Source organism: Mastigoproctus giganteus, chromosome 3 (assembly GCF_048544385.1).
Source record: "Mastigoproctus giganteus isolate SK-2022 chromosome 3, ASM4854438v1, whole genome shotgun sequence".
Taxonomy (NCBI): Eukaryota; Metazoa; Arthropoda; class Arachnida; order Uropygi; family Thelyphonidae; genus Mastigoproctus; species Mastigoproctus giganteus.
Genome location: NC_143577.1, coordinates 206,595,960 through 206,622,360, shown reverse-complemented (window position 1 = coordinate 206,622,360; position 26,401 = coordinate 206,595,960). Strand labels below are relative to the sequence as shown.

Genomic DNA, 26,401 nt, shown 5'->3' with positions numbered 1-26,401 from the left:
AAATAACTACCTTCTGTGGGACCAGTGCAATCTACCTTGGGGATTGCCTCTGTGTTGCCTAAATCACAAGTGTGAGTTCTGGTGTTCAGTTTGGCTGCTGAGAGCTTGATGGGACCACCATTTTAATTCCTTCGATGTCATCCAACTTACTCTTTAAACTCTCATAAACACCCATCAGAATGCTGAATTGGTGCCTAAATTCTTCACACTTTCTATACCGAAGGCACAGAAAGACATCCTCCTTGGCTGCATCATGTTATTCTAGACATGTCCGTAAACATTGCATAGACATACATTTAGTTAGGCAGTGAGTGATTATTAAGAGAATCACCCCCTTCGTTTCCTCACTGAGCCTCAGCACTCTGGCTACTCTGTGCCCATTGCTTTACTGCTGTAGCATAGATCATTATTTCCGCTTAAATACAATTTAATTGATCAACAATGAAAATTAATCAATTTAATTGATTAACTGACAATAGTTCAAGATATACATCATGTTATACCATTATGATTGCAGTTTTAAATTAGTTATATCCTTATTAAAAAGTAAAATATCTGTGCTAAAAACAAAGAAATATATGCCTAAAAAGTAATCAGAACCTTCAAGCTACTTATTTATCACAATTGAACCCTACTTTTCCATTGTACTACTAGTTACATGTTATGATATTCACACAAAAACACTAATACAATAATAGTATGAATAATAAGTTGTAATTTACAAAATCATCAGCTAAATTTAAAAATAAGCTAAGGAATGTGACTAAGACTATTACACTATTTTCCAAACACAATTTAATGTGTTAATTAATCAAAAAGATAGTAAAAATTTTCAAAAACTTATCTGTTCCCAAAAGCTCAAAATTCTTTAACTGTTCACATGTATTCTCGTACCAGCAACACAGGAGAAGAGAATAGTCTGCCAGAAATGAGTTGCAGTCTGGACACACACATACCATGTAGTAAATAAACTCTTGTTTTCAAGAAAAAAGTATCAAAAAAAAGAAAAAGAAAACAGCACTGAATCCTCAAGGTGAAACCTTCACACATATACAACTTGTTTCCAAAATTGTGTGATACAAATGTGATTGGTGGCATATTTATTAGTATACAGATTAAGCAGATGTTGGTTTCAAATAACTGGACAGATGCTAATTGAAACACCTCGCAATCATTTTACCTTCTAGTGAATTGTTTTTTACTTATAATATAAGTGAAAATTATAACTAGTAATTAACAAATTGATTAGTGGAAAATCAAGAAAAGTGGGATATACAGAATGTCAATCATCTCCATTACTTGTAGTCATACTGATTTTTTCAGACCAAATCTGTACAATGTTAGTAAAGAGAATGGGTAGAGATTCTACCAGGAATTACAGCCAATGGAGAAGTAAAAAGGCAGCTGGGATAAAGCTATGATGAGAACTATATCTTCTTGATTTGGATTGATCAACCTGACCACAAAAGACAAAGAGGTACAAATGTGCATTTTTAATGTGTTTTTTTTTTTTTTTTTTTTTTGATTAACCAAGGTGGGTTTCTACTTTTTAATTTGAAATTGATTTTTTTTTTCAGCTTGTGTACCTGTAGAAAAGATTAACATTCTGTTCCGTACAGAATATTAAACATTTTTAATAAATGTAATATAATATTACTACATATCTACTTTTCTTTAATTTTTGGGCAAACTGTTGATGCTATGCATAATCTAAGGTCATAAGTGAAAGTTATCGGTTGATTCATCTACTGCTCATCTCAGATGCCCAAATTATTCGCTGTATGATTCCTTTCGCCTCAAAGGTGGTACTTGTGCATATGTCCGTTCTGATATTCCCTGTCAGAGAACTTGGCAATTTGGAATCTCCTCTCTTTGATCTTCTCTGGCTTAAAACCTCTCTACCTCATTGTGTCAAATTCATCTGTTGTCTCTACCGTTCTCCCAACTCCACTAATCACTTGGAGCTCTTTGACTTCCTCTCTTTGCAACTTGACTTTCTCCAGTAAAACTTTCCTAACAGTGAAGTAATTTTCCTTGGTGATTTTAATGTTCAAAACTCCAGCTGGCTTCCGTTTTCTAGCCACACCGACCCAGCAGGTCGAGATGCTGAGGCTTTTGCAATTACTAATGACCTAGCACAGATTGTTCATTTACCTACAAGAATACCGGACAATCCTAATCATACAGCCAATACGCTTGATCTTTTTTCTCACAAGCAACCCTTCTAAGTACACGGTCGAAGTGAGAGGTCCTTTAGGCACTTCAGATCACAACTTGGTGATTGTCTCTTCTCCAATGGAACCTTTATCTCATGGCTATTCCCAACCACGTGTTGTTTGGCATTACAAGAATGCAAAATGGGATGACCTGCGAGACTTCTTTTCTTCTTTTCCTTGGTCGGATTACTGTTTCAAAACTTCTGATGTCAACGTTTGCTCAGATCGTGTCAGTGAAATTATTCTTGCAGGAATGGAATCCTTTATCCCACACTCCACTTTAAAATCTTGTCCTTTATCTAAACCTTGGTTTTCCAATAAATGTGCTAAGGCTGTCCAAGAGAAGAATGTTGCATATCGTAATTGGCTTGTTTCTAATTCTTCAGTTTCATTTTCTGCCTACACCAAAGCTCACAACAGTTGTAAAGCAGTTATTAACCAGTCCAAACTAGAATTTGAACAGGCTAAGAGTAGAAAACTTGCTGCTTGCCCTAATGGTAGCCGAGCATTCTGGTCTCTTGCCAAAGCTATTGGCCGCAACTTTTGCCCATCTTTGCTCCCACCTCTGTCCAAACCAGATGGTTCTGTTGCCACTTCAGCCAAGGATAAAGCTGACCTGCTAGCATCCCATTTTTCTTCCAACTCATGTATTAATGATCTTGGTAAAACACCTCCCACCATTCCCAACACGCCCCATTCAATGCCTCCTGTGGTCTTCCGTCAAAAGGATATCAGAAGGATTTTGATGAATCTTGATGCTAAGAAAGCTCCAGGTCCTGATGGTATTTCTCCACTTGTTCTCAAAACCTGTGCTCCTGAACTTACTCCTATTCTTTGCCGCCTTTTTTCACTTTCTTATTCCAAAGGTGTTTTTCCTTCTGCTTGGAAATTTGCTCATATCCAGCCAGTTCCTGAAAAGGGTGACAAATCCCTCCCATCCAATTATCGTCCCATTGCAATTACTTCTACTCTTTCTAAAGTAATGGAGAAATCAATTAACCGCCAACTCTTAAACTACCTAGAAACCTTCCGTCTGATCAATGATCACCAGTATGGATTCCGTCAGTGTCGATCCACTGGAGATATTCTGGCTTATGTTACCCATTTATGGACTAATTCGATGGAAAGGTTCGGTGAAACACAAGTAGTTGCTCTTGACATCTCAAAGGCTTTTGATCGTGTTTGGCATAAAGGTCTTCTAAACAAGCTTCCATCTTATGGTTTGCCAACTGTTTTTAGTAATTGGTTATCCAGTTTTCTCTCTGATCGCTCACTGAGGGTGATGGTAAATGGCTCTCTGTCTTCTAACTTCTCCACTAATGCTGGTGTCCCCCAAAGTTCAGTTCTTTCCCCCACTCTTTTCCTCTTGTATATCAATGACCTTCTTCCATTGACTGGAAATCCTATCCATAGTTTTGCCGATGATAGCACATTGCATTCAACTTTCCATTTTGAGAAACCTTGTCCTGCTCAATCAGCTTCAACTTCTCGAAAATCTGCTACCAATTCCTTAAATGCCGATCTTCAGGTAATTCTCCAGTGGGGCAAAGACAACTTAGTTGATTTCAATCCTTCTAAAACTCAGTCTTGTCTTATATCTCGCAAAAAGGATTCTTCTACTCCTATGCTTATCTTTAGTGACACTCCGATTTCTAGGCAAAATGATATATCTCTTTTGGGGATTACCCTGACTTCTAATCTCTCTTGGCACAAGCACATTACAAATATTGCTTCCTCTGCATCTAAAAAACTTGGTTTTCTCTTTGGCTCTCAGCGTTACTTTTCTTCCAAACAGCTGCTCACTCTGTATAAATCGCAAATTCACCCTGCCATGGAATATTGTTCCCATATCTGGGGTGGTGCCCCCAAAACCTCTCTCCGGCTTCTTGATTCCATTCAGAAGAGGGCAGTTAGGTTAATTAATGATTCATCTCTAACAGAGTCTCTCCACTCGCTTTCTCATAGACGCACTGTTTCTGCTGCATGCCTCTTCTAAAGATACTTCCATGGGCACTGTTCTTCAGAATTGGCTTCTATAATTCCTGCTCTCTCTTTCAAAACAGTCCGAACACGTGCCGCCACCAGCCAACATCCATTTACTGTCCAACTTCAAACCCACAGAACCAACTTTTCATCTTCCTCATTTATTCATTCAACTGCCGTTTTCTGGAACAACCTTCCTTCATACGTATTTCCTGAAAATTACAATCTACAGAAGTTCAAGTCCAATGTCAACAAATATCTTCTTTCGTCTTCTTAACCTCAAACCCAAGCACGGTACTAAGTACTATAGGTCCTAATACCTCTCGTGTTTGGGGTTCACATAAAAAAAAAAAAAAAAAAAAAAAATATATATTCGGAACCAGAATACCCAAATTCATGAACAACAAGAAATGCAGATGAACAGAATATTTTTGAAATTTTTTAATCCATTATTACTAGCACTTTTTTCAGTCTCTGAACTGTCATTAATAGTGGACTTTTTACTAACATATACATACTACAGTAAAATTTACTAATGACACTTCTGTGACAGGTCTCCTCCAAGTTTGCTTGGAGGGAAAAAGCTGGATTGGAACGTCAACAGGACCACAATATTATTTAATACATTAGGTTTGCATCTGTCAGGTAGACAACAGGTTTGTATTTTGTCTAATTTTAACTACAGAAGTCAATAAACCATTCAAAATTGCATAAATAATACACAACTTTCAAAATTTAAATTTTGTATATTACTTTAATCATATATTAATAATAATAATAATAATATTCTAATAATAATAATTATTTAGTAACTTATTTGAAGGTAACTCGTTTCTTTATTCTGCTTGTGAATAAAGAGGCAAATTATATATATTCTTAAATTTTCATGTGGTGAATTTTTATATTAAAAGTAAGAAGACTACAGAATTAAAAACCATTAAAATACTGTTTTCCTAAAGTGTACTTCCCTATTAGTGTATCAAACTTAAAATTACTAATGCTGATTAGCAATTTTAAGTTTTAACACCACATGTAAATTTAAATACAAACAGAATAAAGAAGTGTTTTCTTCAAAGAAGTTCCTAAATCATTTTTATTGCAAACCTGATAACTAGAAGCCCTTGAGCTTTAAATCTTCACAAATTATATTTTAATTAAAATGAATATTAAAACATTAAAAAAGAAAAAGTTAAAATCAATAAAAAACATCCTGACAGACTAATCTAAATTATCACATTATCACATTATTTTTCTTTTTATTATTTCCAAGATAGTGTTTATCATCATATGTAACAATTCCAGGAACACATTAATCACAATAATGGTGGTGAGAGATACCCGAATATAGTGTTCATATAAAATGAGTATAATGTGTAATGGTCCATAATAAAATATTTTAACTATTTATAGTTGAAAAGTTTAATATCAGTACTCATAAATCAATTCAGTAATCATTAAAACAGTTTGCAATAATTAAGCAATACTACACAGAACACCTTTTACACAAGGAGGAGTAAGGAGTGTATCATTTATGGCAAGAAGAAATAGAAGAAGGTCATCCCACGTTTCCCTTTCTATAATTGTAGATTCTTGAGCTACTGCTTCAACAGTCCGCAAAACACGATGACAAAGTACTGCTTGGCGACTTATGATATCTCCTGCTGTAAAAAACAAAAATATTATAATTAATTAATAACACACATATGAAATCAAGGTTATATTCATATGAGCATTTATTTCTCTCTCTTTCGTTTCATTAAATGTGTAAAATGTAAATTATGTATCCACTATTAATCTTTGTTGTTTTGGGATTCATTCATGCACTGATTATTTTGGTCACTGTGGTTATTATATGTGTTCAAGGGCTGATTTGATTTGCATATTGTGCAGACTGAAAAACTTGGCTAACTCATTGGAAAGGAAAGACTACACTAATCACCTGAAATCCACTATCAACATTTCATTAAACTCTTGTTTACGTCAATATTAAGTTTAAGGGGGCATCTGATCATATGTGGTGGCCAAACTTTCTAGCAAGAATGAGAAAAATGAAGTGTACTGGGCAGTTCTATGGAGTTTTAAAAGATTATTTTAAAGATAGGAAAGTTATGATTGTAACAAAATAAGGGAAAGTTACTCAGGAAGTAACAAGAGGTGCTCCACAAGGTTCAATCATAGGTCCCTATAGCTGGAATATTATATTGGATGAGCTACTGGTTCAGGAGCAGGTAGGATGTGACCGGTAGCATATGCTGATGATTTGTTAATAATGGTGGTGGGAAAGTCTAGAAAAGAATTGGAGGAAAGAATTAAGAGGGATATAGAATAAGTGGAGAAATGGGATGAGGCCCATAAAATGGAGATATCGATGAACAAAACTCACATGGTTCTGCTCAAAGGAAAGCTCATGAAAGAAGAAGGCCAACTGCAAAATTATATTTGGTATGTTGATAGTATATTCCCCGTTGGTCAAGTACCTAGGAGTTTATGTGGATGAAAAGATGTGATTTTTGTCTCACGTGCAAAAATTAAGAGATAAAGTGAGGATGATTTATTTAAAAATTAGGAAAGTCACAAGGGTAGAATGGGGAGTGAAAGGCAAGTCCTTAGACCTCCTCTATAAATGTATATTTCTACCGATTGTGACATATGCACGTGGGGCTTGGGGACAGAGCAACTAATAGCCACATTAAAAGAAGTCTTATTTCAGCACAGTGATTTGCCCTTCTGGCAGTGATGCGGTCCTGCAGAATCATTTCAAATGATGTTCTGCAAGTTATTGCAGGAAGGGAACCAGTGGATTTGGTTATACTTAAAAGGACAGTGGAATATGCAATTAAGAGAATAGAACTTAACTAAAATCTTGTAGAGAAGAGGGAAGAGAGAGAGTATGGAAGACAGGATTTGAAAATAGAAAAGAAAAGGTTACAGCAAAATATAGACTGTATATGGCAGGAAAGATGGAGCGGTTCTGCTAAGGGGCGTGTTACCTTTGCCTTTCTGCCTGGGGTGAAAACTATGAAAGAGATTTCATTTAGTCTGGTCTAGGAATGTTCCAAACATTGTTAATAACTAGACATGGGTTTAAAAAAGACTAGTAGAGCTTGGTAGAAGAAAATCCAATGTGTATTTGCAGAATGGTAGAGGATACAGAGCATATTTTACGGCAGTGTGTAAGATATAATATACCAAGGAATATGTTAATTAAGCAGATTGGCTCTGACTTGTACACCTGGAGTGACTTGTTTAAGAATAGAAAATGGAATGAAGCTTTTGCTGAGTTCATTAGAGAAGTAAGCAGAATTAGACAATTATAAAAATTTGTATATATGTAAATAGTGTTTTTATGGAGTTGAGATTTAGTTGGAATTGGAGTTTATTGATTTTACAGTTTATAGCTATATAAAAAGGATATGTTGAAAAAAGTAGAAAATACAAAAAATATATTGATGAATTTTAATGTTTAGAGTTTTTAATTTGGGTGGAACAAGGATCACAATTTATAGAAGTTTGCCTTTGAAGTTTTAAAGTTTGAGTTCTAGATAGTGGGGATCTGCCTCTTTGGGGCAGGGGCAGTAACGTATCTATCCTCAATTTTTGATTTATCATACAGAGGATATGACTAAGGATCAAAAGATAAAAATTGACAGGATAGAGAAATAAAGTGCAGATGAGCTTATTGCTCAGGAAGCACAGGTACAAGTAGGTGTTAGGATAGTGATGATGATGATGATTAAGTATGTGAAGGCAGTGGCATGCAAGGAGGAAGATGGTATGAAGAGTGTGTATGTGTTCATGTGCAAAACTGAATCTTGTAAAGACTGAAAATTTTCAAATAACTCATAAGGAAAAACTCCCCTTACTCTTCCACCTGAGATTCACTAACTGCCCCAATATACAGGGTGAGCATAAAGTCTTTCCCTGATTTCAAACATTTATTACACAAGAACCATGCTGGGTACAAACATACAGCTTTTTGCAAATTTTACCTCAACTCAAAAAGTTTTTTTTTACCTCTCCAGTAGACTTCTACATGTGCTCCATTTGTTGCCTGGAGAATGTTTTCTCCAACATCTCTTCAGTAACTGTTGCCAAAGCATCCGTTATCCTTGCCTTTAAAATTTCAGTAAAATCTCACGAACTGGAGTCAAATACACTTTCTCCTTAATATACCCCCATAAAAAGTCAAGAGGGGTAATGTCTGGTGAATGGGCTGGCCATGGTGTTGGACCAAACTCCCAATCCATCGGTTAGGAAACGTAGCATCCAGGAATTCACGAACAACTAAACTCCAGTGTGGCAGTGCACCATCTTGTTGGAAAATTACCCATGGCTGAAACTCTTCTGACTACTTTCGTAAGTTTCACGGACCACAAGTGGCCTGCAGATCACAGGTCAAAAAACAATGAACAGATAAAGAAAGTTACCTGCAAAAAGAACTAAACCTCACAAAAAAAAAATTCCTACTTCAAGCCAGAAATATGTTTCGTGTCCCTATTAGTAGTTGTCTCTATTATTGCTTATTTCATCATAAAATGGAACTTATGCTAAGTTCCATTTTATTTTTTCTGACAAAATCTAAATTAATGGCTGCCTTGCCTAACCTCCACCCCACCCACCTTTTGTCCTAATCAATTTCCACTATTCAGATTCTACTGTTTTAATTCCTACTCCTTTGACTCACAATCTTTAACCAATTCTGTCAAATTCATATCATTCTCCCAACTTGAAAAATCCTCTGAACTTTTTGATTTCTTTGAAAGTTTAAATTCTAGTCTAAGCCAGTAGTACTCACCAAGCGGTGTGTACAACACTGGGGTAAAGGAGTGGAACAAAGTTCTTTCAGAGGCTACACTAGCATACAAAATTGGGTTTGTTGAAAAATTATCTATTGTAAATTTTAATATCTATGCAGTAAATTTATATGAATTAAATCATGTTCTGGTTAATACAAGAGTAATTATTGATATTAGTTATCTCAAAAATGTATTTAAGTGACAAAAATTTCATATAAAATAAAATGTAGTGGGAGACAATATTCTAAAGAAGAAAAAAAATACAATGGGTACAATTGAATACCATTGCTCTAAGTTTCTTAATAGTAAAATATTTCATCTTGAGTGATTTTAATATTCATAATAATCTTCCTCTAATTGGTTCAATTTCCTCATATGGATCCAGTTGTTAAAGAAGCTGAGACTTTTGCTATTACACTAGCCAACATGATTTTTACCTCAAGAACTTAAATGCTGTTTTTAACCAATTTTTATGCATAGATTTCGAAAATCACCATTACAATTTCACATCACATCACAGTTATTAAATATAGAGGGAGTTATGTTTTACTAAAATACACTAATTTTGCATAATCTATGCCAGTAATGTATGATATGCTGATTTATTTTAACAGATATAAGCTAATTCTCTTAATTTTAGCAATCAATTCTGACCTCTGTTTTCTTGCAATAAACATAATCAGACTACCTATGGTTCATAGGTTCAAATTCTGATGCAACAATTTACAATTTGAAGAGAGCACACTTAGCATTTTTGGTGGCTGTATCAAGGACTTAGGATTTTTGAAGGCTGTACCAAGATTTTCCAAGTATTAACTAATCATTGCATGTTCTCAGGGCTGTAAATCTATCCTCCAAATATGTTGTTGTTGTTATTTGGTTTTTAGGAGCATTAGCAACTAAGGCCATATTGCTCAGGGAATATGCGGTGGTCATTCCCTGACCTTTCTGCATCCTCCGTATTTGGTGGATCACGGGCTCGAACCCCAGTCTAATCAAGAAGCTTGTGCTACGCACTACTGCTCCTGCCCAACTGGCTATGGAGACGCCCCTCCAAACATGAACAGTCCCTCAAGAATAGGAGGGTGCGGCCTGCAACCCTTGCACTAGGAAAAGTTTTCGAAATATTTTGCTATGGAGGACAGTATGTGTTTTTGCAAAGAGATTATTGGACTTCTGAAAGAAATAGGTGTCGTGCATAAGTCAGATGAATAGCTTTTAAACACAGATGCCTCAAAATTAAGTTTAAAAGCAGTTTTGCTTTATAATGGCAATGAATTTCCATCAGTTCCTGTGTTTCATTCAGTTGGACTTAAAGAGTCATGAAAGCAAAGCATGTCTAAGGTTCTACATGCTATAATATACCTTGAACATATGCAGCAATCTTAAGGTTATTGGTTTGCGGGGGGGGGGGGGATGAGTTCATACCAGGACAATGTAATGAAAAATATATTCCTTTAGTGTAATCAAACAAGGTTCTTCTTCCACCTCTGCACATCAAACTTGGATTGATGAAAAATTTCGTGAAGTGGCTAGATCAGTGGTTTTCAACCAGGGTGTTGCGGCGCCTTAGGGTGCCGCAACAACGTTCCAGGGGTGCCATGTAATTTGGGTTTAAGTTACTTAAACTTATTTTTTTAATTGACATGTTTATTTCATTATAAAACGGCGTACAGTATCTTTTTAATTTTGTGGTGATCTATAATTGATGTTTACTTACTACCTCTATATAAAGAATACAATTATTATATACTGTATATATATATAATTTGTATTTTTATGAAATGTAATTTTTATAATTATATTATTGTAATAATTATCATATAACATATATATTTTTTAATATTATGTATATATATACAGAGAGAGAGAGAGAGAGAGAGAGAGAGAGAGAGAGAGAGAGAGAGAGAGAGAGAATTGGATCTAACGGGCAGAAAATTAAGTAGGGGTCCTGCAAAATAAAATAAATTACTTAGGGGTGCCGTTATTAAAAAAAGGTTGAAAATCACTGAACTAGATAAAGAAGGTAATGGATTTGCATTCTTGAGAAGTTGTTTCCTAATTTAACATATGTCAAACTTAAGGAAGGAATTTTCATAGGACCCCAAATTAGGAAACTCCTGAAAGACAATGTGTTTAAAACCCAATTAAAGGAGGTTGAATTGGCAGCTTGGCGATCATGTACATGGTTTTTTGGATAACAGGAAAGAAGAAAACTATGAAATGTTGGTGTCTAATTTACTTGAGTGCTACAAAAACACGGGCTGTCGAATGTCATTGAAAATTCATTTTCTCCATTACCATCTCGAATTTTTCCCTGAAAATCTGGGAGATGTGAGTGATGAACAAGGGGAGATGTTTCATCAAAATATTTCCAAGATGGAAAAGCAAGATAGCTGGGATCCTGTAATGATGGGGGATTACTGATGGTTCCTTGTGAGGGAGAGTAAGCAGGAATACAGGAGAAAATCCCTTAGTAACAAATATTTTTAAGGATAATTACAATTATGCTGATTATACAGTGGCAGACTAAAAAAACTGCATCACTTATGAATTTTGCAAATAATGTGTTTTGCATTGCATTGCATTGCGGGTTGCAGAAATGTTCGAAATGCATTTGTTAGATGGAATATACAACTCTGTGAATGAAATCCAATAAAAACACTCCACCTGATATACCTAACTGCCATAAATATCTTCCAAAAGGAGAAAATGTGTAATTAATGGAAATACGAGAAATCATGAAAATGGTAATCATGACAACCAAACATACATTTTATTGCATTTACATGTACAAACCAAAACGACAAGTTAACGTAATAGTATTATGTACTGTAAATCAGCAAAATAAGTCCTCAATATTTTGTCCTGCAATTACAGCCTTGCAACAATCTGACCAGAGTTAATCAACTTCTGGATATACAGTTGCCCAATTTCGCTGTACCACATCCTGCTTACAATGCTCTTCAGCAGCTGAATCTTACTTGTTGGCTTCTTCTGAGCAATTTTAAATGACATTATGTACCTGCAATTTTCAATAGGATACAAATCTGGACTGTTTCCGGGCTAGTCCAACACTATAATGCCAGCATTTCTGAGGTATGACTGCACCTTTAGGGAGAAAAATGAGGGAAAACATTGGTGTAAGCATGTTTTAAGCCCAGTGTGACAAGAAGATAAACTCATCATTAAATCTAAATCTAAATAGCATAAAACTTAACAATTTTGCTGTGTGGCAAGGTGCCGAGTCCTGTTGAAAAATGCAATTTTGGACATCTGTGTTGTGATCCCTAATAACAGGTTTCAGGCACTCCTCCAAGATAGCAGTGTAGGTTTCTGCATTCACCATTCTGTTAATAAACTTAATTTGCCCAACCCCTTTGCTTGTTATGCATTCCCAGACCATCTAACTGGTGGGGAACTTTACAGTAGGCGTTATGCAGTCGGAATGGTATGCCTTCTGACATATTGCTTCCCATCTGAGCCATGCAGTTTGAATTTCGATTCGTCAGAAAAGATGATGGTGTCCCATTGCTCTTTTGTCCACAAAATATGCATTTTAGCCTAAGCAAGTCACTTTTTCCTCATTTGTTGGGTCAACAAACTTCTTCTTGGGCTGATAGGCATGCAGACCACGTTCCATTGGGTAGTTCGTGCACTTGTTTCAACACCAAAGGCCATCTCAAAGTCCAGTTTTAGATCAGGCACACTAGCATGGCGATTACGAAGGCATAGCTGTTTCAAATGTAGCCACTCTCTTACGGCCTAATCCAGGATCTTCTCTTCAATCACTGGTTTCACGCTTTAATTTCAGCACCCAGGATACTGTTGGGTTGCAGCCTATTTTATCAGTGATAGCACATGTAGAAAGCCTTTCCTGGGAAAGAGCAACAGCTATTTTTTTTTTCTTGTTGTCAACTGAACATATGGAGCCATGCTTAAACCTCCGCAAAACAGGATACTAATGAGCGTGTATACTCTTCCAATGCCATATTTATAGAAACGGCTGATGCAATACCTTGCAATTACTATCTGATGCAATACTTTTGCTTTGCAACAAACAGAATGACTGTAATCAAACAATATCACTATAAATGTTAGTTTTTTTTTTTAAGGTGATGCAGTTTTTTTGTCCACCACTGTGCATTATTGAAATAACTATTTCGCTATGATTTATGATATTTTTTCCGGAGTTAAGTGAGTTACAGAGAACATATAATAGTTTTTTTATACTTATATTACAAAATTCAATCATAAATATATCCCTTTATTTTAACGTTAAACATTGATACATCTTTTGATCTAGACGTGACAGAGACTTTTTATAGTGATTTTTGGAATGAGTGCATTTATTTCCTCCAGAATCACTTATTTTCATTGTGGAGGTATAATAGAAAACATTTTTTGTTGGCTAGTGTTATTAATGACCTTACAAAATTTTATAAAGAAAAAGTATCTAAAAATGAGTAACATATATTTCGAATCAGAAACTAGTAACTACTAGCAGATTAAAGTATAGCAGTACTAGTCTGCTCAATTGTCAAACATGCTGTATTTTGCATACATTTGTGTCACATTTATTGTATCTTATTCATGTTTAAGACTTCAAAATATAATTTGTTTTTCTTTCAGACATTGACTGTTTTTATTTTTTGACATGCACTTACACTACCTTGAAATGTTCCATCTGATTAATGATTACCAATATGGCCTGCATTAAAGTTTAGCATATTGCTTTATTACTATCTCTTGGAGTCTGTTTCTATGCTTATCTTCAATAAAACTGATTTCCAAACAAGATAATAAATATTTACTGAATTTGACTTTAACCTTTCTCAGCATAAATATTGCTTTGATGAAGCAATATTTGCAACATGCTTATGCTGAATAAAAACTGAGTTTTCTCTTTTGCTGTTACTGTTCTTTTCTCCTAAACAGCCACTAACTCTTTACTGATCACAAATCTCCATTACCATGGAATATTGTTTCCACATCTGAGATGATGTGCCAAAACCTCTCTGAAACTATAAGCCTATACTAAAATAGAGCAGTCAGGCTAATTAACAATCCCTTACTTATAAACTCACTCCACTGCTTATCGCACAGATGTTCAGTTTCTGTTACATCCCTTTCCTATAGGTATTTCCATTGCATTCTTCTTCTTCTTCTGCATCAGCATGTATAATTCCACCTCTTTCTTCCAATATATGCTTAACAAGTCAACATCCAATCACAGTTCAGCTCTACACTTGCTAAACTAACTTTTCCTCTTCTTCATTTATCCTTTCTACCTTCTATTCTTTGGAACAATCTTCCTCTACCTCTCTGGCAGTCCCTTACAAGTCTTGGGGGGGCCAATCATCAAGGCTCTTATCACATATCCTTCAACAGTTTCATTGTTGTTGTTGAATTTTTCCAGTGCAATGGCTACTTAGGCCACATTGCACCTATCATGTGATTCATACTACTTGTGCTAGCTGCTATGCAAGCAGTTAAAAGCAGTCATATAAACCTATTTGTTTCAGAAAACAGAAAAATTCTGTAAGATTTGAGTTTTCATCTATGATATGGTCAAGTGACAATTCCTGTAAGTTTGAGAGGGATGTGAATGACAATAGATGGGCATTATTATACAAGGCACATTCCAAGAATATATGTTTTACTGTGAGTGGTCTGTGGCAGTGCAGAGGATCATTACTTGACAATAGGAATAGATGAGTCATATGAATGTTCTCTATACTCGCTCTTCAGGTTCTGGCTAGGATTACTTCTTATCCGTTTGTATGGAAGCTGGAAGCCCATAACTGTGGTACAGGTTTAAAATGGAGTTTGTTAAGTATGTGTGTTTGCCACTGAAGTCCATTGTCCTTTGCATATATTTCATATATGCATTTTGTAATCACTGGATGGTATAAGAAAATGCACTGGGGCTATGCTGGATGGATGTTTGGCAGCAGCATCCATGATTTTATTTCCTGGTATTCCAGCATGGCCTGGGATCTAGAAGAAGACAACCTTTTGCTAAGTCTCTTTGAGATGAATCAACTCTATTCTGATAAGCTTTATTAATGGATGGGTAGGTGGGAAAGTATTTTGCATGACTAATAGGGCACTTTGCAAGTCTGTACACATAATGCTCTTTTGGACTGAGAGATAGAAAATATTTTCTAGAGCAAGCTTTATGGCATATAATTCAATGGTGTAACTACTACATTCTGTGGGAAGTGATACAGAAATGGTAGTGTCGGGGAGTACCACTGCTGAACCCATTCCACTCTGTCGTTGTGGTGTTTTCTGGCGCAAGGGCTACTCAGGCCATATTGCGCCTGCCAAATTAATTTAGTCACTTATGATAACTGCACGGCGAGCGGTTAGAAACAGTCATACATTTTTATTTGTTTTAAATAGAAAAAGAATTCAGAGAGATTTGCTTTTTTTACCTATTATGCTATTCAGAGAGAGAGGTTGCTGTAGATGTGAAATGAAACTAAAAGACATTCGTTGGGCATTGCTGAACAAGTTACATTCAAGGAGGATATGTTTTACTGTAAGTGGTGCGAGCAGTGCGCACACTGCAGAGGGTCATTTCCTGTAAGCAGATAGAGATGTGTGAGGTGAGTGTAACCTATCCGAGTTCTGGCTAAGATTACTTCTTCTTTTCTATTTTTACGAAGGCTAGAAGTCCATAATTGTGATTGAGGTTTTATTTGGAATAGCTTGTTATTTGTTTGCATTTTCCACAGAAGTATCCATTGTTCCATAGATGTCCTTTGTATATTATGTCTATAATCAGGATATGGGACCAGGTCATTTGTTGAGGATATAATGGAAGGATGCTTAGCAGCATTATCTGCACATTCATTTCCTGGAATACCACTGTGGCTAGGAATCCATGAAAAGATAACAGTTTTCTGATGCTCATGAAGACACATCAGTTTATGTTTTATGAGCTTTAATAAAGGATTTTTAGGTGGGGAAGTGATTTTCAAAGCTAAAAGAGCAGTCTGAATCAATATATATTATACTTTTATTTATTGACATTAGGGAGATGTTTTCCGGAGCAAGCTTAATCGCATGGAGCTCAGCAGCATAGCTGCTGCATTCGGTTGGAAGTGAAATTGAAACAGTTTTATTAGGGAAGACAGCAGCTGCACCCGCTCAATTGTCAGACTTTGAACCATCAGTATAGATCTTAGTAAAGTGGGAGTACTTTTGTGAGTGAGCAATATGTAGTTGTTGGATGTTAATATTTGCTATAGAACCTTTACCCCATTGCTCAAAGTATTCATCAGAAGAAAGTGTGAAGTTAGTCCATGGGGGATCCAGATCTTTTGATTCTCTGAGGATATTATCAAGCTGAATATTCCAGCATTCTGTTAGATTCTGCAGCCTAATACCAGTAGGCCGAATTGTTCTAGGTTTATTTGCATAATGGGTTTTCCATTGAGGATTATGCAACAGTGGCCAAACAGGATGAGTAGGCAGGCTTTTAATTTTAGCTGAGTAGTTCATCAGCAACATCTTTCTTCTGATGTTAAGTAGAGGTTCGTGAGCCTCAACATAAAGACTTTGAACTGGTGATGTTCTATATGCACCTAGGGCTATCCTAAGAGAAGAATGTTGGATGGGCGCAAGACGGGTCAAGGTTTGCATAATGGGTCTAGCTGAGTCATAAACAGGTGCTCCGTAGTCTAGCCGAGATCTAATTAGAGATTTATATATGTGGAGCAGGGTATAACGATCGGCACCCCAAGATGTACTGGAGATGACCCGGAGTATATTCATTTTCTTTGTGCAAGTGGTTCTTAGATACTTTATGTGGACTCCTGGAAGTTTAACTTGTTATCAAAAATTAGCCCTAGGAGGCGAATACTGTTCACAATTGGTAAAGGATGATTGGCCAATTGCAACTCAAGTTCAGGATGCATTCTGCGCTTGATGCAGAAATGTATAGCTGTAGATTTGTGGCTTGACAGGTTGTATCCATTTTGCACCATCCATAATTCAATGTTATTAATGGATATTTGTAGATGCCTCTCAATATAGTTCATATTCTGGGAATGGCAGGATATGGTAAGATCATCTGCATAGAGATATGACTCATTGGTGTTTGTAATGCTGTTTGTGATGTTGTTTATTCCTATTGCAAACAGAGTGGCACTAAGAACAGAGCCTTGTGGGACTCCTTCTTGAATGTATGTTTGAGATAAAACCTGCCGGTACCTCACTTGGAAAGATCTTTGACGAAGGAAGCTTTGAATAAAATATGGTAAATGGCCTCTCGTATGAATAAAATGGAGATCTCTTAGGATACCATAGTGATATGTGGTATCAAAGGCCTTCTCTATATCAAGGCATATCATGACGAGATGTTGATTTCTGATGAATGCATTTCTTATGTTGGATTCGGCTTTGGACATGAGGTCTAGGGAAGACTTATTCTTCCGAAAACCAAACTGATTATGTTTTCGGATTCAAGGTACCAGGTGAGTCGATGGTGAACCATTTTTTCCAAAGCCTTACTCAGACAGCTTGTTAGAGAAATTGGTCTATAGTTGTTAGGAATCGAATGGTCTTTTCCAGGTTTAGGTATGGCTATGACATAAGAATGTCACCAGGAAGGTGACGTTCTTATGTAATAGGAATATTACGGAATTCCTCCTTAAAATTTTAAGGAGGAACTGGACAGGCATTTGGAGGGAATGTTGCGATTTTTTTTTTTTGGCTGATGCTGCATAAGCTCATACACTTGCTTTCTTGCATCACATGCCACTACTACTATTAAAGCAGGGAATATATGTTCTGAGAATATTCTATTGTAAAAGTTTAGCAATGAAATTAATGATTTCTGATTGAGGTGCTGAATCATTATATTGTAGATTCCATCAGGGACAGGAGAGCTATTTCTTGAAGTATATATAGATTCTTCCAGTTCGGATATTGTGAGTGGTTGGTTATAGGTAAAAGGACATACATGTAATTTTGAAGTTTAGTTTCCTTTTCTCAGCTTCAGCTTTAATTTTTTGAAAAGATGGTTGATATGCAGTTGAGGCGGACAATTCACAGAACACCATTCCTAGAGCATTGGCAATATCATTAGCAGATGAGATCTCCTTCCCATTCCAATTAATAATAGGAGAAGGCAACTTATGATATTTACCATTTAGTTTCTTTATTTTTTTCCCAGATTATTTGGATATCAGTATCTTTGTTGATTGAGGAGGCAAATTTTATCCATGAGTCTTTTTTCATCTTCCACCGGATATAACGAGCTTTGGCTCTCAGTCTCTTGAAGTTAATAAGGTTAGCAGTGCTGGGATGTTTGCGGAAGGGGGTTCCATGATGCATTTTTTTTTCGCTCCTCGCTTTGTTACAATCACCATTCCACCAAGTGATTGGCATGCCGATGGTTTTTTATTTGAGACTGTGGGATGGCGGCTTCTGTAGCTGTTAGTATCTACATTGTGATATGATCGGTGACAGTGCCAATATCAGAAGACTCTATGATGCCATCATCAAAAGATACATGACTGGTAAATTTTGTCCAGTTTGCTTTGGAAAGTTTCCATTTTGTCTTTGTTTCAGTTTGTTTGGAATGGGTAGTTTGAATACTACAGTTCAGTGGATAGTGGTCACTATTTAGAGGATTGTCATGTACTGCCCACTCTATAGTTGGGAAGAGGATTGGAGAGCAAATTGAGAGATCTATTGCACTGGTTGACCCAGTAGGAAAATGGATATATGTCGGTAAGCCAGTATTCAATAGTGTCAAATTCTCTTGGTCAAGTAACATTTCAATAAGTTCACCACGTCCGTCTGACACCAGAGATTCCCATTAAAATCTCCTAGTAAATAAATAGGAAGTAGTAATCAAGAAATTAGATTTAGCAGTTGCTGAATTGTATATGATTGGTTTGGCAGAAGATAAATTGAGGCCAATGTCAATGTGATATCAATTACCAGTGCTTTTTTTTTGTAAAAAAATAGGTGCCAGTACTCATTCTTTGCTATCGGGAAAAATTGAAAATTAAAAGGATATGATTTTTTTTTTTTTAGAATAAGAACAAGAAATTAAGTATATTAACACAGTTTATTAATCATAAATTTATTATTCAAGTATATAAAAAAATAAGTAAAATGTGAGTAAAATAAGTAAAAATAATTTCATAATAAAGTTTTTGTAGAATATTCCAAATTTTTATTAAGTTCTCATCCAACACCCTATGCTAACTTCTTTTCCTGCTCTTTGTATCGATTGCTGAATGACGTTTCCGAAGCAGCCAGGAATTGACATATTTTGATGGATCGCAGCAGGTCAGCGGACGGCCCACAATTTTAAGAAAGAGTAGTGAAGAAACTGTTTTTGTCATCAACGAAGTGCTGGTTGGCGATCAGATTTATTTCTGAAAATCCTCGTTCACATTCACTCGGTGAAATTTATATCATACTCAGAGTGTTCATCAAATTCTTCAGTTCTTTGGAAACCTTCTTATCAATTAGGTATCCACGAATTGCATTTAACTCTAATTGACAATTTTCTAACTTCATTTTCACCAAATGCCAACAATTCATGTTTAGAAGGTGTAATACCTTTGTTGTCCTTGTTTTCCTTCTCTCGTCATTGGTATTGTCACTAGTTCTTAAATTTTTATTATTTTCTTTTCTTTTCTTTTTTTTTTTTTTTTTTTTGAAACTGTCCAAAATATCGGTATCATTTGGATATTCAGGTAAAGTAAAGTGTAAACAGAGATAGGGAAAATTTTCGGAAAAATGTGGATAACGCACTTCCGCGAAATAACAGATGATTATTTATGGGGTAAAAAAAAAAATCGCTTTTCTAATTCTCGAACGGGGTGCTTACAGTTGATTCACAGAGGTGTCTAACCTACGACCCACGAGGAAAGTGAACTAAAACAGCATTTTAAATTTTATTATCAAAAAATTTTTCTCATTAAATGTTTTGTTTAGTAAAGTAAATGTAATTGTGTATTGTACTTAATAAAATTTTTGAATATTTTCAATTTTACTTTTACATGCAATAAGATATCGAAAATGTAACACACTAAAGAAACTTTGAATTTTTTTGAATATGGCCCCGGTACTGGAAAAGGTTGGACACCACTACAGTAGAAGGTGGGCCAGAGCCCATTGGGAATAACTCCTTGATCTGCTCACTCTTGACCAGTACGACTTCTCCGTATGTGGGACAGGTGGTCGGATAGGTTTTACCAGGTACCGCTAAGTTATACAATACTAATCACTTTAGCTCTCTTAATTCGCGCAACAGCACTAATTGCCTGAAGGCCAGAAATGCGAACAGGGCGTACCGAGTTAATTCTCTCCTAATCCGTTTGCTATATGAAAATTTTTTCCCTCAACCGAAACTATTTTAAATGTAACTTCCAAGGGGAATTCAAAATAATTAAACAGAGGTCCGACTGAGTAATTTAGAATTATAAAAATGGTTATTGTTTTATATAGAAAATATCTTAACAATAGACTGCAAAAAATGCAAATTTAGTTAAATCATTTTAAGCTTATTTGAATAGTAGGTAAACATGTGAAAAAATTTACAGAATATTATAAATTTCGAAGCACTGCATCCAAATGTCACACGTCACTGTTAATAAAGGTGCCGGTAAGTTGTACCATTACGTACCGTCACAAAAAAAGCACTGTCGATTACTATACGGGTAGCAACAGCTTCTAATGGTGTTGCTACCCGTATAGTAATCGACAGCAACAGCTTCTATAAGTTTGCAATGGAATGTGCCTGGAGGGGACTCATGATTCCACTAGTATAGCTACTCCTCCATGGGAGGCTGTTAGTTTCAGATCAATCTTTTCTGAGGATAGTATAGTTTTTGACTGAAACGGATATTTTTTTTGTTAGATTTGTTTCTTGCAAGCGTATGGCAGCAGGATTGTAACGAATTAGTTCATTAATATCATCAATATTGCTGCGAAAACCTCTGCAATTCCATTGTATGATTTGTTCCATTATTTGGTTTTGTGAGCGGAAGACGAGTCTGTTTTCTTTTTGTGAGTGACTTGTTTATATCTATCGGGTTTTGATTTTTCTTTTCTTGAAAAATTTGGGCATCTTGAGTCATTGCCTTCTTCCATATCATCATCTGCATGTATTTCAAGCAGATCTTCTGAGTTGGTGGTATCATCTGTATCCAAGCTTGAAGGGTGAGATTGCTTCACCTCAACTGGATCTAATTTTTGCAAATTTTGCACTGCTTGACAATGGGGAAGTCTCTGGGATGGAACTGTCAGTGGTGTATTACTGCATTGATCAACTGCTTTTGATGGATGTTGGACCAAGAGGACTGATCAAGCCCAGTCTGAGATCGATGTGTCTGGAAAGATGGACACTTCTGTCTGACATGCTACTGATTGGTGACTATAAGTAGCAGAGACATAAGTGCATTTTGGATTACTTAATCTTACTTGTTTTCTTGCCTCTTGGTAGGAAACTTTATTTTCAACTTTATGTTTTTGTATTTTTTCCCCCAATGTCCAGAGGTCGCAGTCTTTGGAGTATGCCGGATGGTTGCCCTTGCAATTTGGACACTGTGGGGTTGGTGCCTTACATTCTGTTTATGTATGAGTTTTACACCCACAGTTTGCACATGTTGCGTCTCCATGGTATGCTGTCTGGGAATGGCCGAATTTCTGGCATTTAAAACATCTTAGGGGGTTCGGAATATATGGCTGAATGCGATATTTAAATATCCTGCCTTGACTGAAGCTGGTAAGTTTGGAGAACTGGAAGTTAAAATTATACTCCGGGTAGCAACTAAACTGCCATCTTTTCGGATCATGATCCTCTTTGCCTGAGTGACTTTTTGTTCTTTAAGTTCCTGGACTATTTCATCTTCAGGAACATTCAATAGATTCCATTCAGTGATCACTTCCTTTGAAGAATTGAGAGTGGTATGTGGTGTGATTTGAACTGGGATTCCACTCAAGGATGTCAGACTTAATAATAGTTCAGAGTGTTGAGAATTGGTGGTCTCTATTAATAAATCTCCAGATTGGAGATGTTTCACCATTTTTGGTGAACCTGTGGCATGTTCAAGGCATCTCTGAATGATAAATGGGGAGAGCTTGCCCACAGGTTGTGTTGACAGAGAATGTATTATCAGGAATGCTGGTAATTCCTGTCTGCCAATGTCTTTCTTCATTCTCTTCGAGAGAGAGAGAAGTCATGGTCAGTGTCATTTGGTTGAGAGCTCTTCGGCTCTAAACATGGAAAATCACTTGTTTCCATATCTGGTCCTTTTAGCCCTGGGGGTTGTCTTATCCCCCAGGTTACCAGCCCTGCCACGTGGAGGCAGGAGTGATGCTACCAGTGACCAAGCGGTTGTTGAAGTAAGTAAGAGGGTTAGTAATGAATATACAGAATAAAAAAAGAAGGTGGATTTCCTTTCTTGGTTCTTACTTTTGACCTTTAAAGTACAGGACCACTTGAAGTAAACAGAAGAACAGGTGACGCTAGAAAAGAAACAAAACTATAACACCTTGGGAGAGCACTATATATTCACAGGAAGAAAATCACTTGTCACTATCGCTTGGCACTCAGGGCCTCCACTCTCTGACTTTGATCCATCAGTATATATTTTAGCAAAGTTGGGATAACATTGTGTATGAACAATGTGTATCTGTTGGACGTTACTATCTGTTAGACTGTTTTCCCCAATGGTGGAAATAACTGTCACAAGATGGCATGATGACAGACCATGAAGAATTGGGATCTATAGTATCTTGGAGAACTTGACTGAAGTGTGTATTCCAATTTTCTGCTAGTTCCTTTATCCTAATACCAGCAGGCCAAATTGCCCATGATTTGTTTCTATAAAAGGTCGTAAACTGTGGATCATTAAATACTGATCAATAGGATGGAGCGCCTGGCTTTGGATCTTGGTTGCATAGTTCAGTAATAATATCTTTCTCCTGATATTTAGAGGAGTATCATAGTTTCAACATACAAGCTTTGCACTGGAGATTTCTGAAAGCACCTTTTGCTATCCTAAGACTTGAACATTGAATAGGGTTGAGGCGAGATAATGCACTCTTCCTAACAGAATTGAAAACAGGCATACCATAGTTCAGGTGTGATTTGATTATGGATCTATATAAGTGAAGCAAATTGTAACTATCTGCTCCTCAGGTTGTTGCTGATAAGGCTCTGAGTATGTTCATTTTTTTTTTTTTTTTTTTTTTGAGTTTTATCTATCCTGATTGTTATTGTTTGTTATTTGGTTTTTAGGAGCATTAGCAACTAAGGCCATATTGCTCCGGGATATGCGGTGGTCATTTTCTGACCTTTCCGCATCCTCCGTATTTGGTGGTGACGGGCTCGAACCCCGGTCTAATCAAGGAGCATGTGCTACGCACTGGTGCTCCTTCCCACCTGGCTACAGAGGCGCCTTATCTATCCTGAACTAATGTGAAATGTGAAATTTTTTTTCCATAAATGATATAACAAATTAAATTAAATATTTAATTATCACTCTTTACTTTTAACTTCTCCACAGATTAAACTACATGGATCAAAGCACGTTGTAATATAAATAAACTATTTTTTTTAAATTAATTCTGCTATTCATTACAATACTTAAAGAAACTACTGTAAGTATTAAGGGGTATATTTTGCATGATTTGGAAGAGAAATACTGGTCTGCATAATAAAAGTGATTTGACATTTCAATGGAGCAACTAGTCAACATCCATTCTCTGTTAAACTCCAAACCCACCAAACTATCTTTTTCTATTCGTCACTTATCTATTCTATTTCTGTTTTTTTTTTTTTTTTTTTTTTTTGAAACAGCCTTCATTTCTGTATATTTCCAGAAAATTACAATGAATGGAAATTCATTAACATCAACAATAATCTTCCGTCTTCTCATTCTTCAATTCACACAAGGTACTAGGATACTGTAGGTTCCAATACCTTTCATGTTTGCAGTCACCACAAAAAAAAACAACAAGAAGAAAAAGAAAAGCAAAGCACAATGCATTCATAGTGTTTCTGAAAGTACTAAGGATGAGTGCTCAACTTCATCTGAAAACAAAAAATATACATCTATGGAATGTTACCAAGATCAAATATACCTGCTTGTGGATTAACCAAGGTTAAATATAAAATTATAGACAGAATTTCAAAACAATCTTTACTTACTAATATCACTTCGAGGAAGAAACAAGTTGTATAAATGTTGCAACATTTTTCGGGCATATACATTAGGATTTTCTGACACTGGCTTGGGAACACAAAGTTTAGGTTTAGTCAGAGCCATTAACCATTCACAGTACACATTGACACAATCTCGAATAGCTTCATGTTCAGACAAAGGAAGACCAAGGCCAAAACAGATTACCTGAAATTTAAAAAAAAAAAAAAAAATTTGTCAAATAATTTTACTTTTTTTTTTTTTTTTTTTTTTTTTGAGTTTGCAATATACATAAAGCAGTTACAAAATCTTATTTCAAGTGATTTCTTTTATATCTTATAACTCAATGAAAGTGTCCATTCAATGTATCCTTTAAATGGTTTGAACAAATCTCTCTAAGAATCTGCATCTTTTTTTTTTTTTTTTTCTTGAGTCTGTCATCTTGCAAAGTAGTCACACTTTTATCACACGTTCAGTGAATATGTGATAAAAGTGTGATAGCAAGCCATTCTAACAAATAAAGATGGAACTAACTTCTTTGCAAATAAAACACTCTCTCTTATTCTGAACTGCATAACAAAATTATGTCTAGCATCATCATAAGGTTATTTGATATGTTCACAATACAAATAACAGAAAATATGGAATATTTTATAATGGCTAGGTGCCATTATAAAAAAACACTTTTCTTGGTACTTTGGTTGCAATATTGCTGATCAGGACAAAAGATGGGCTTCACAAAAGGCACTATATTACATGTACCACAAATCTGAGGATGTGGATAACTGGGAAAATTAAAAGTATGCCTTTTGCTGTTTCTGTGCTGTTGTAAGAACTGTGCAACCATATGATTACTATTTCTGCATGAAAAAAATATCACAGCTATCCAGAAGAAATGCAAGCACAGTATCAAATATCCTAACATATCATCTGCAAGGCCTGTTCACATAAAGACTTGCTCATTTATGCCAGATCCCAAAAATCATGGGACAAAAGAAGCAACAATGAATATAGCAAGAATCCTTGCATTGCAGACTTTGCTGGACTGTCCACTTCAACAGATTTGGATTACCATCTGGAAAATTATAATGCACCACACTTAATTAAGCAAGACAAATTGAATGACTTAGTTTGTAATTTAAGCAGACCTCTTGGTTTTAGGTTACGACAGTGGAAGTTACTTGAAGCAAGAAATAAAATTACAATATACATATTGAAAAACTTCATATAAGTGTTTCACGACTTTCTGGAGTTCCTTGTAGATGTTCTCTGGGAGAACACCTACAATTCTACCTATAACACCTACAATCTCTGGGAGAACACCTATTGCTGCAAGGCTGTTAAGCAGGGTCTTTGGCACCATACTGGTGGTTGACACAATGATCAGGATGGTTGCTATTTGTTACATATGCCACATCTCTTTTATTTTCTGTCTTAGGTTCGTGTACTTCCTGATTTTTTCTTCATGGGTTTTCTGGAAGTTGCATGTGTTGGGCACTGCTATGTCAATCAGATTCGTAGCCTTTTCCTTCTTGTCCACAAGGATTATGTCCAAATTCTCTTATCCATTCTTATACCACGGTCCCAGTACGGCTTGTAGGTTGGAGTTTCTAGTACTGCCTAGGGTTCATACTTAGTAGTAGTAGTGGCATGTGATGCAAGAAAGCAAGTGTATGAGCTTATGCAGCATCAGCCAAAAAAAAAAAAAAAAAAAAAAATCACACCATTGCCTCCAAATGCCTGTCCAGTTCCTCCTTAAATTTATTCAACCTATCAACTTCCACAACGACAGATGGAAGTTTGTTCCAGCAATTAACCACCCGCTGGCTAAAGGCAAATTTCCACACATCTATTCTACATCTGTCTTTTCTTAATTTGAATTTATGCCCCCTTAGGTTCGTAATCTGAACAAGTGGAAGGATCCCATCAGAATTCAGCATGCTCAACCCATTCAAGGACTTATATACCTCAATCAGATCACCGCGCAGGTGCCTAGTCTCCAGCCACTGCAATTTACAGAACTTTTAAACCTCTCTTGGTAAGAGGATCCCTTCATTCCCCCCTCACCAATCTTGTTGCCCTTCTCTGTACACGGTCAAGTAAACCTAAAATGAGGCCTCCAGACCTGTACGCAGTACTCAAGGCGTGGCCTGACCATTGCCTTATACAGAGGGATAATCACCTCCTTTTTCCTGCTAGCAAAATTCCTATATATCATTGACAA

The 26,401-nt window shown here is 36.0% G+C and overlaps 1 protein-coding gene across 1 annotated transcript in view; it reads right to left on the bottom strand.

Annotated features, from left to right (window-relative positions):
* The window catches only part of LOC150088630 (ral GTPase-activating protein subunit beta), a 522,786-nt gene that overhangs the window by 485,633 nt on the left and 10,752 nt on the right, over window positions 1–26,401 (bottom strand). The window contains exons 3-4 of the mRNA XM_090369596.1: window positions 24,186–24,384; window positions 5,696–5,860 (exon numbers count right to left, since the gene is read on the bottom strand). Coding sequence (XP_090225722.1) covers window positions 5,696–5,860; window positions 24,186–24,384 — 364 coding nt within the window. The remainder of the gene's footprint in view (window positions 1–5,695; window positions 5,861–24,185; window positions 24,385–26,401) is intronic.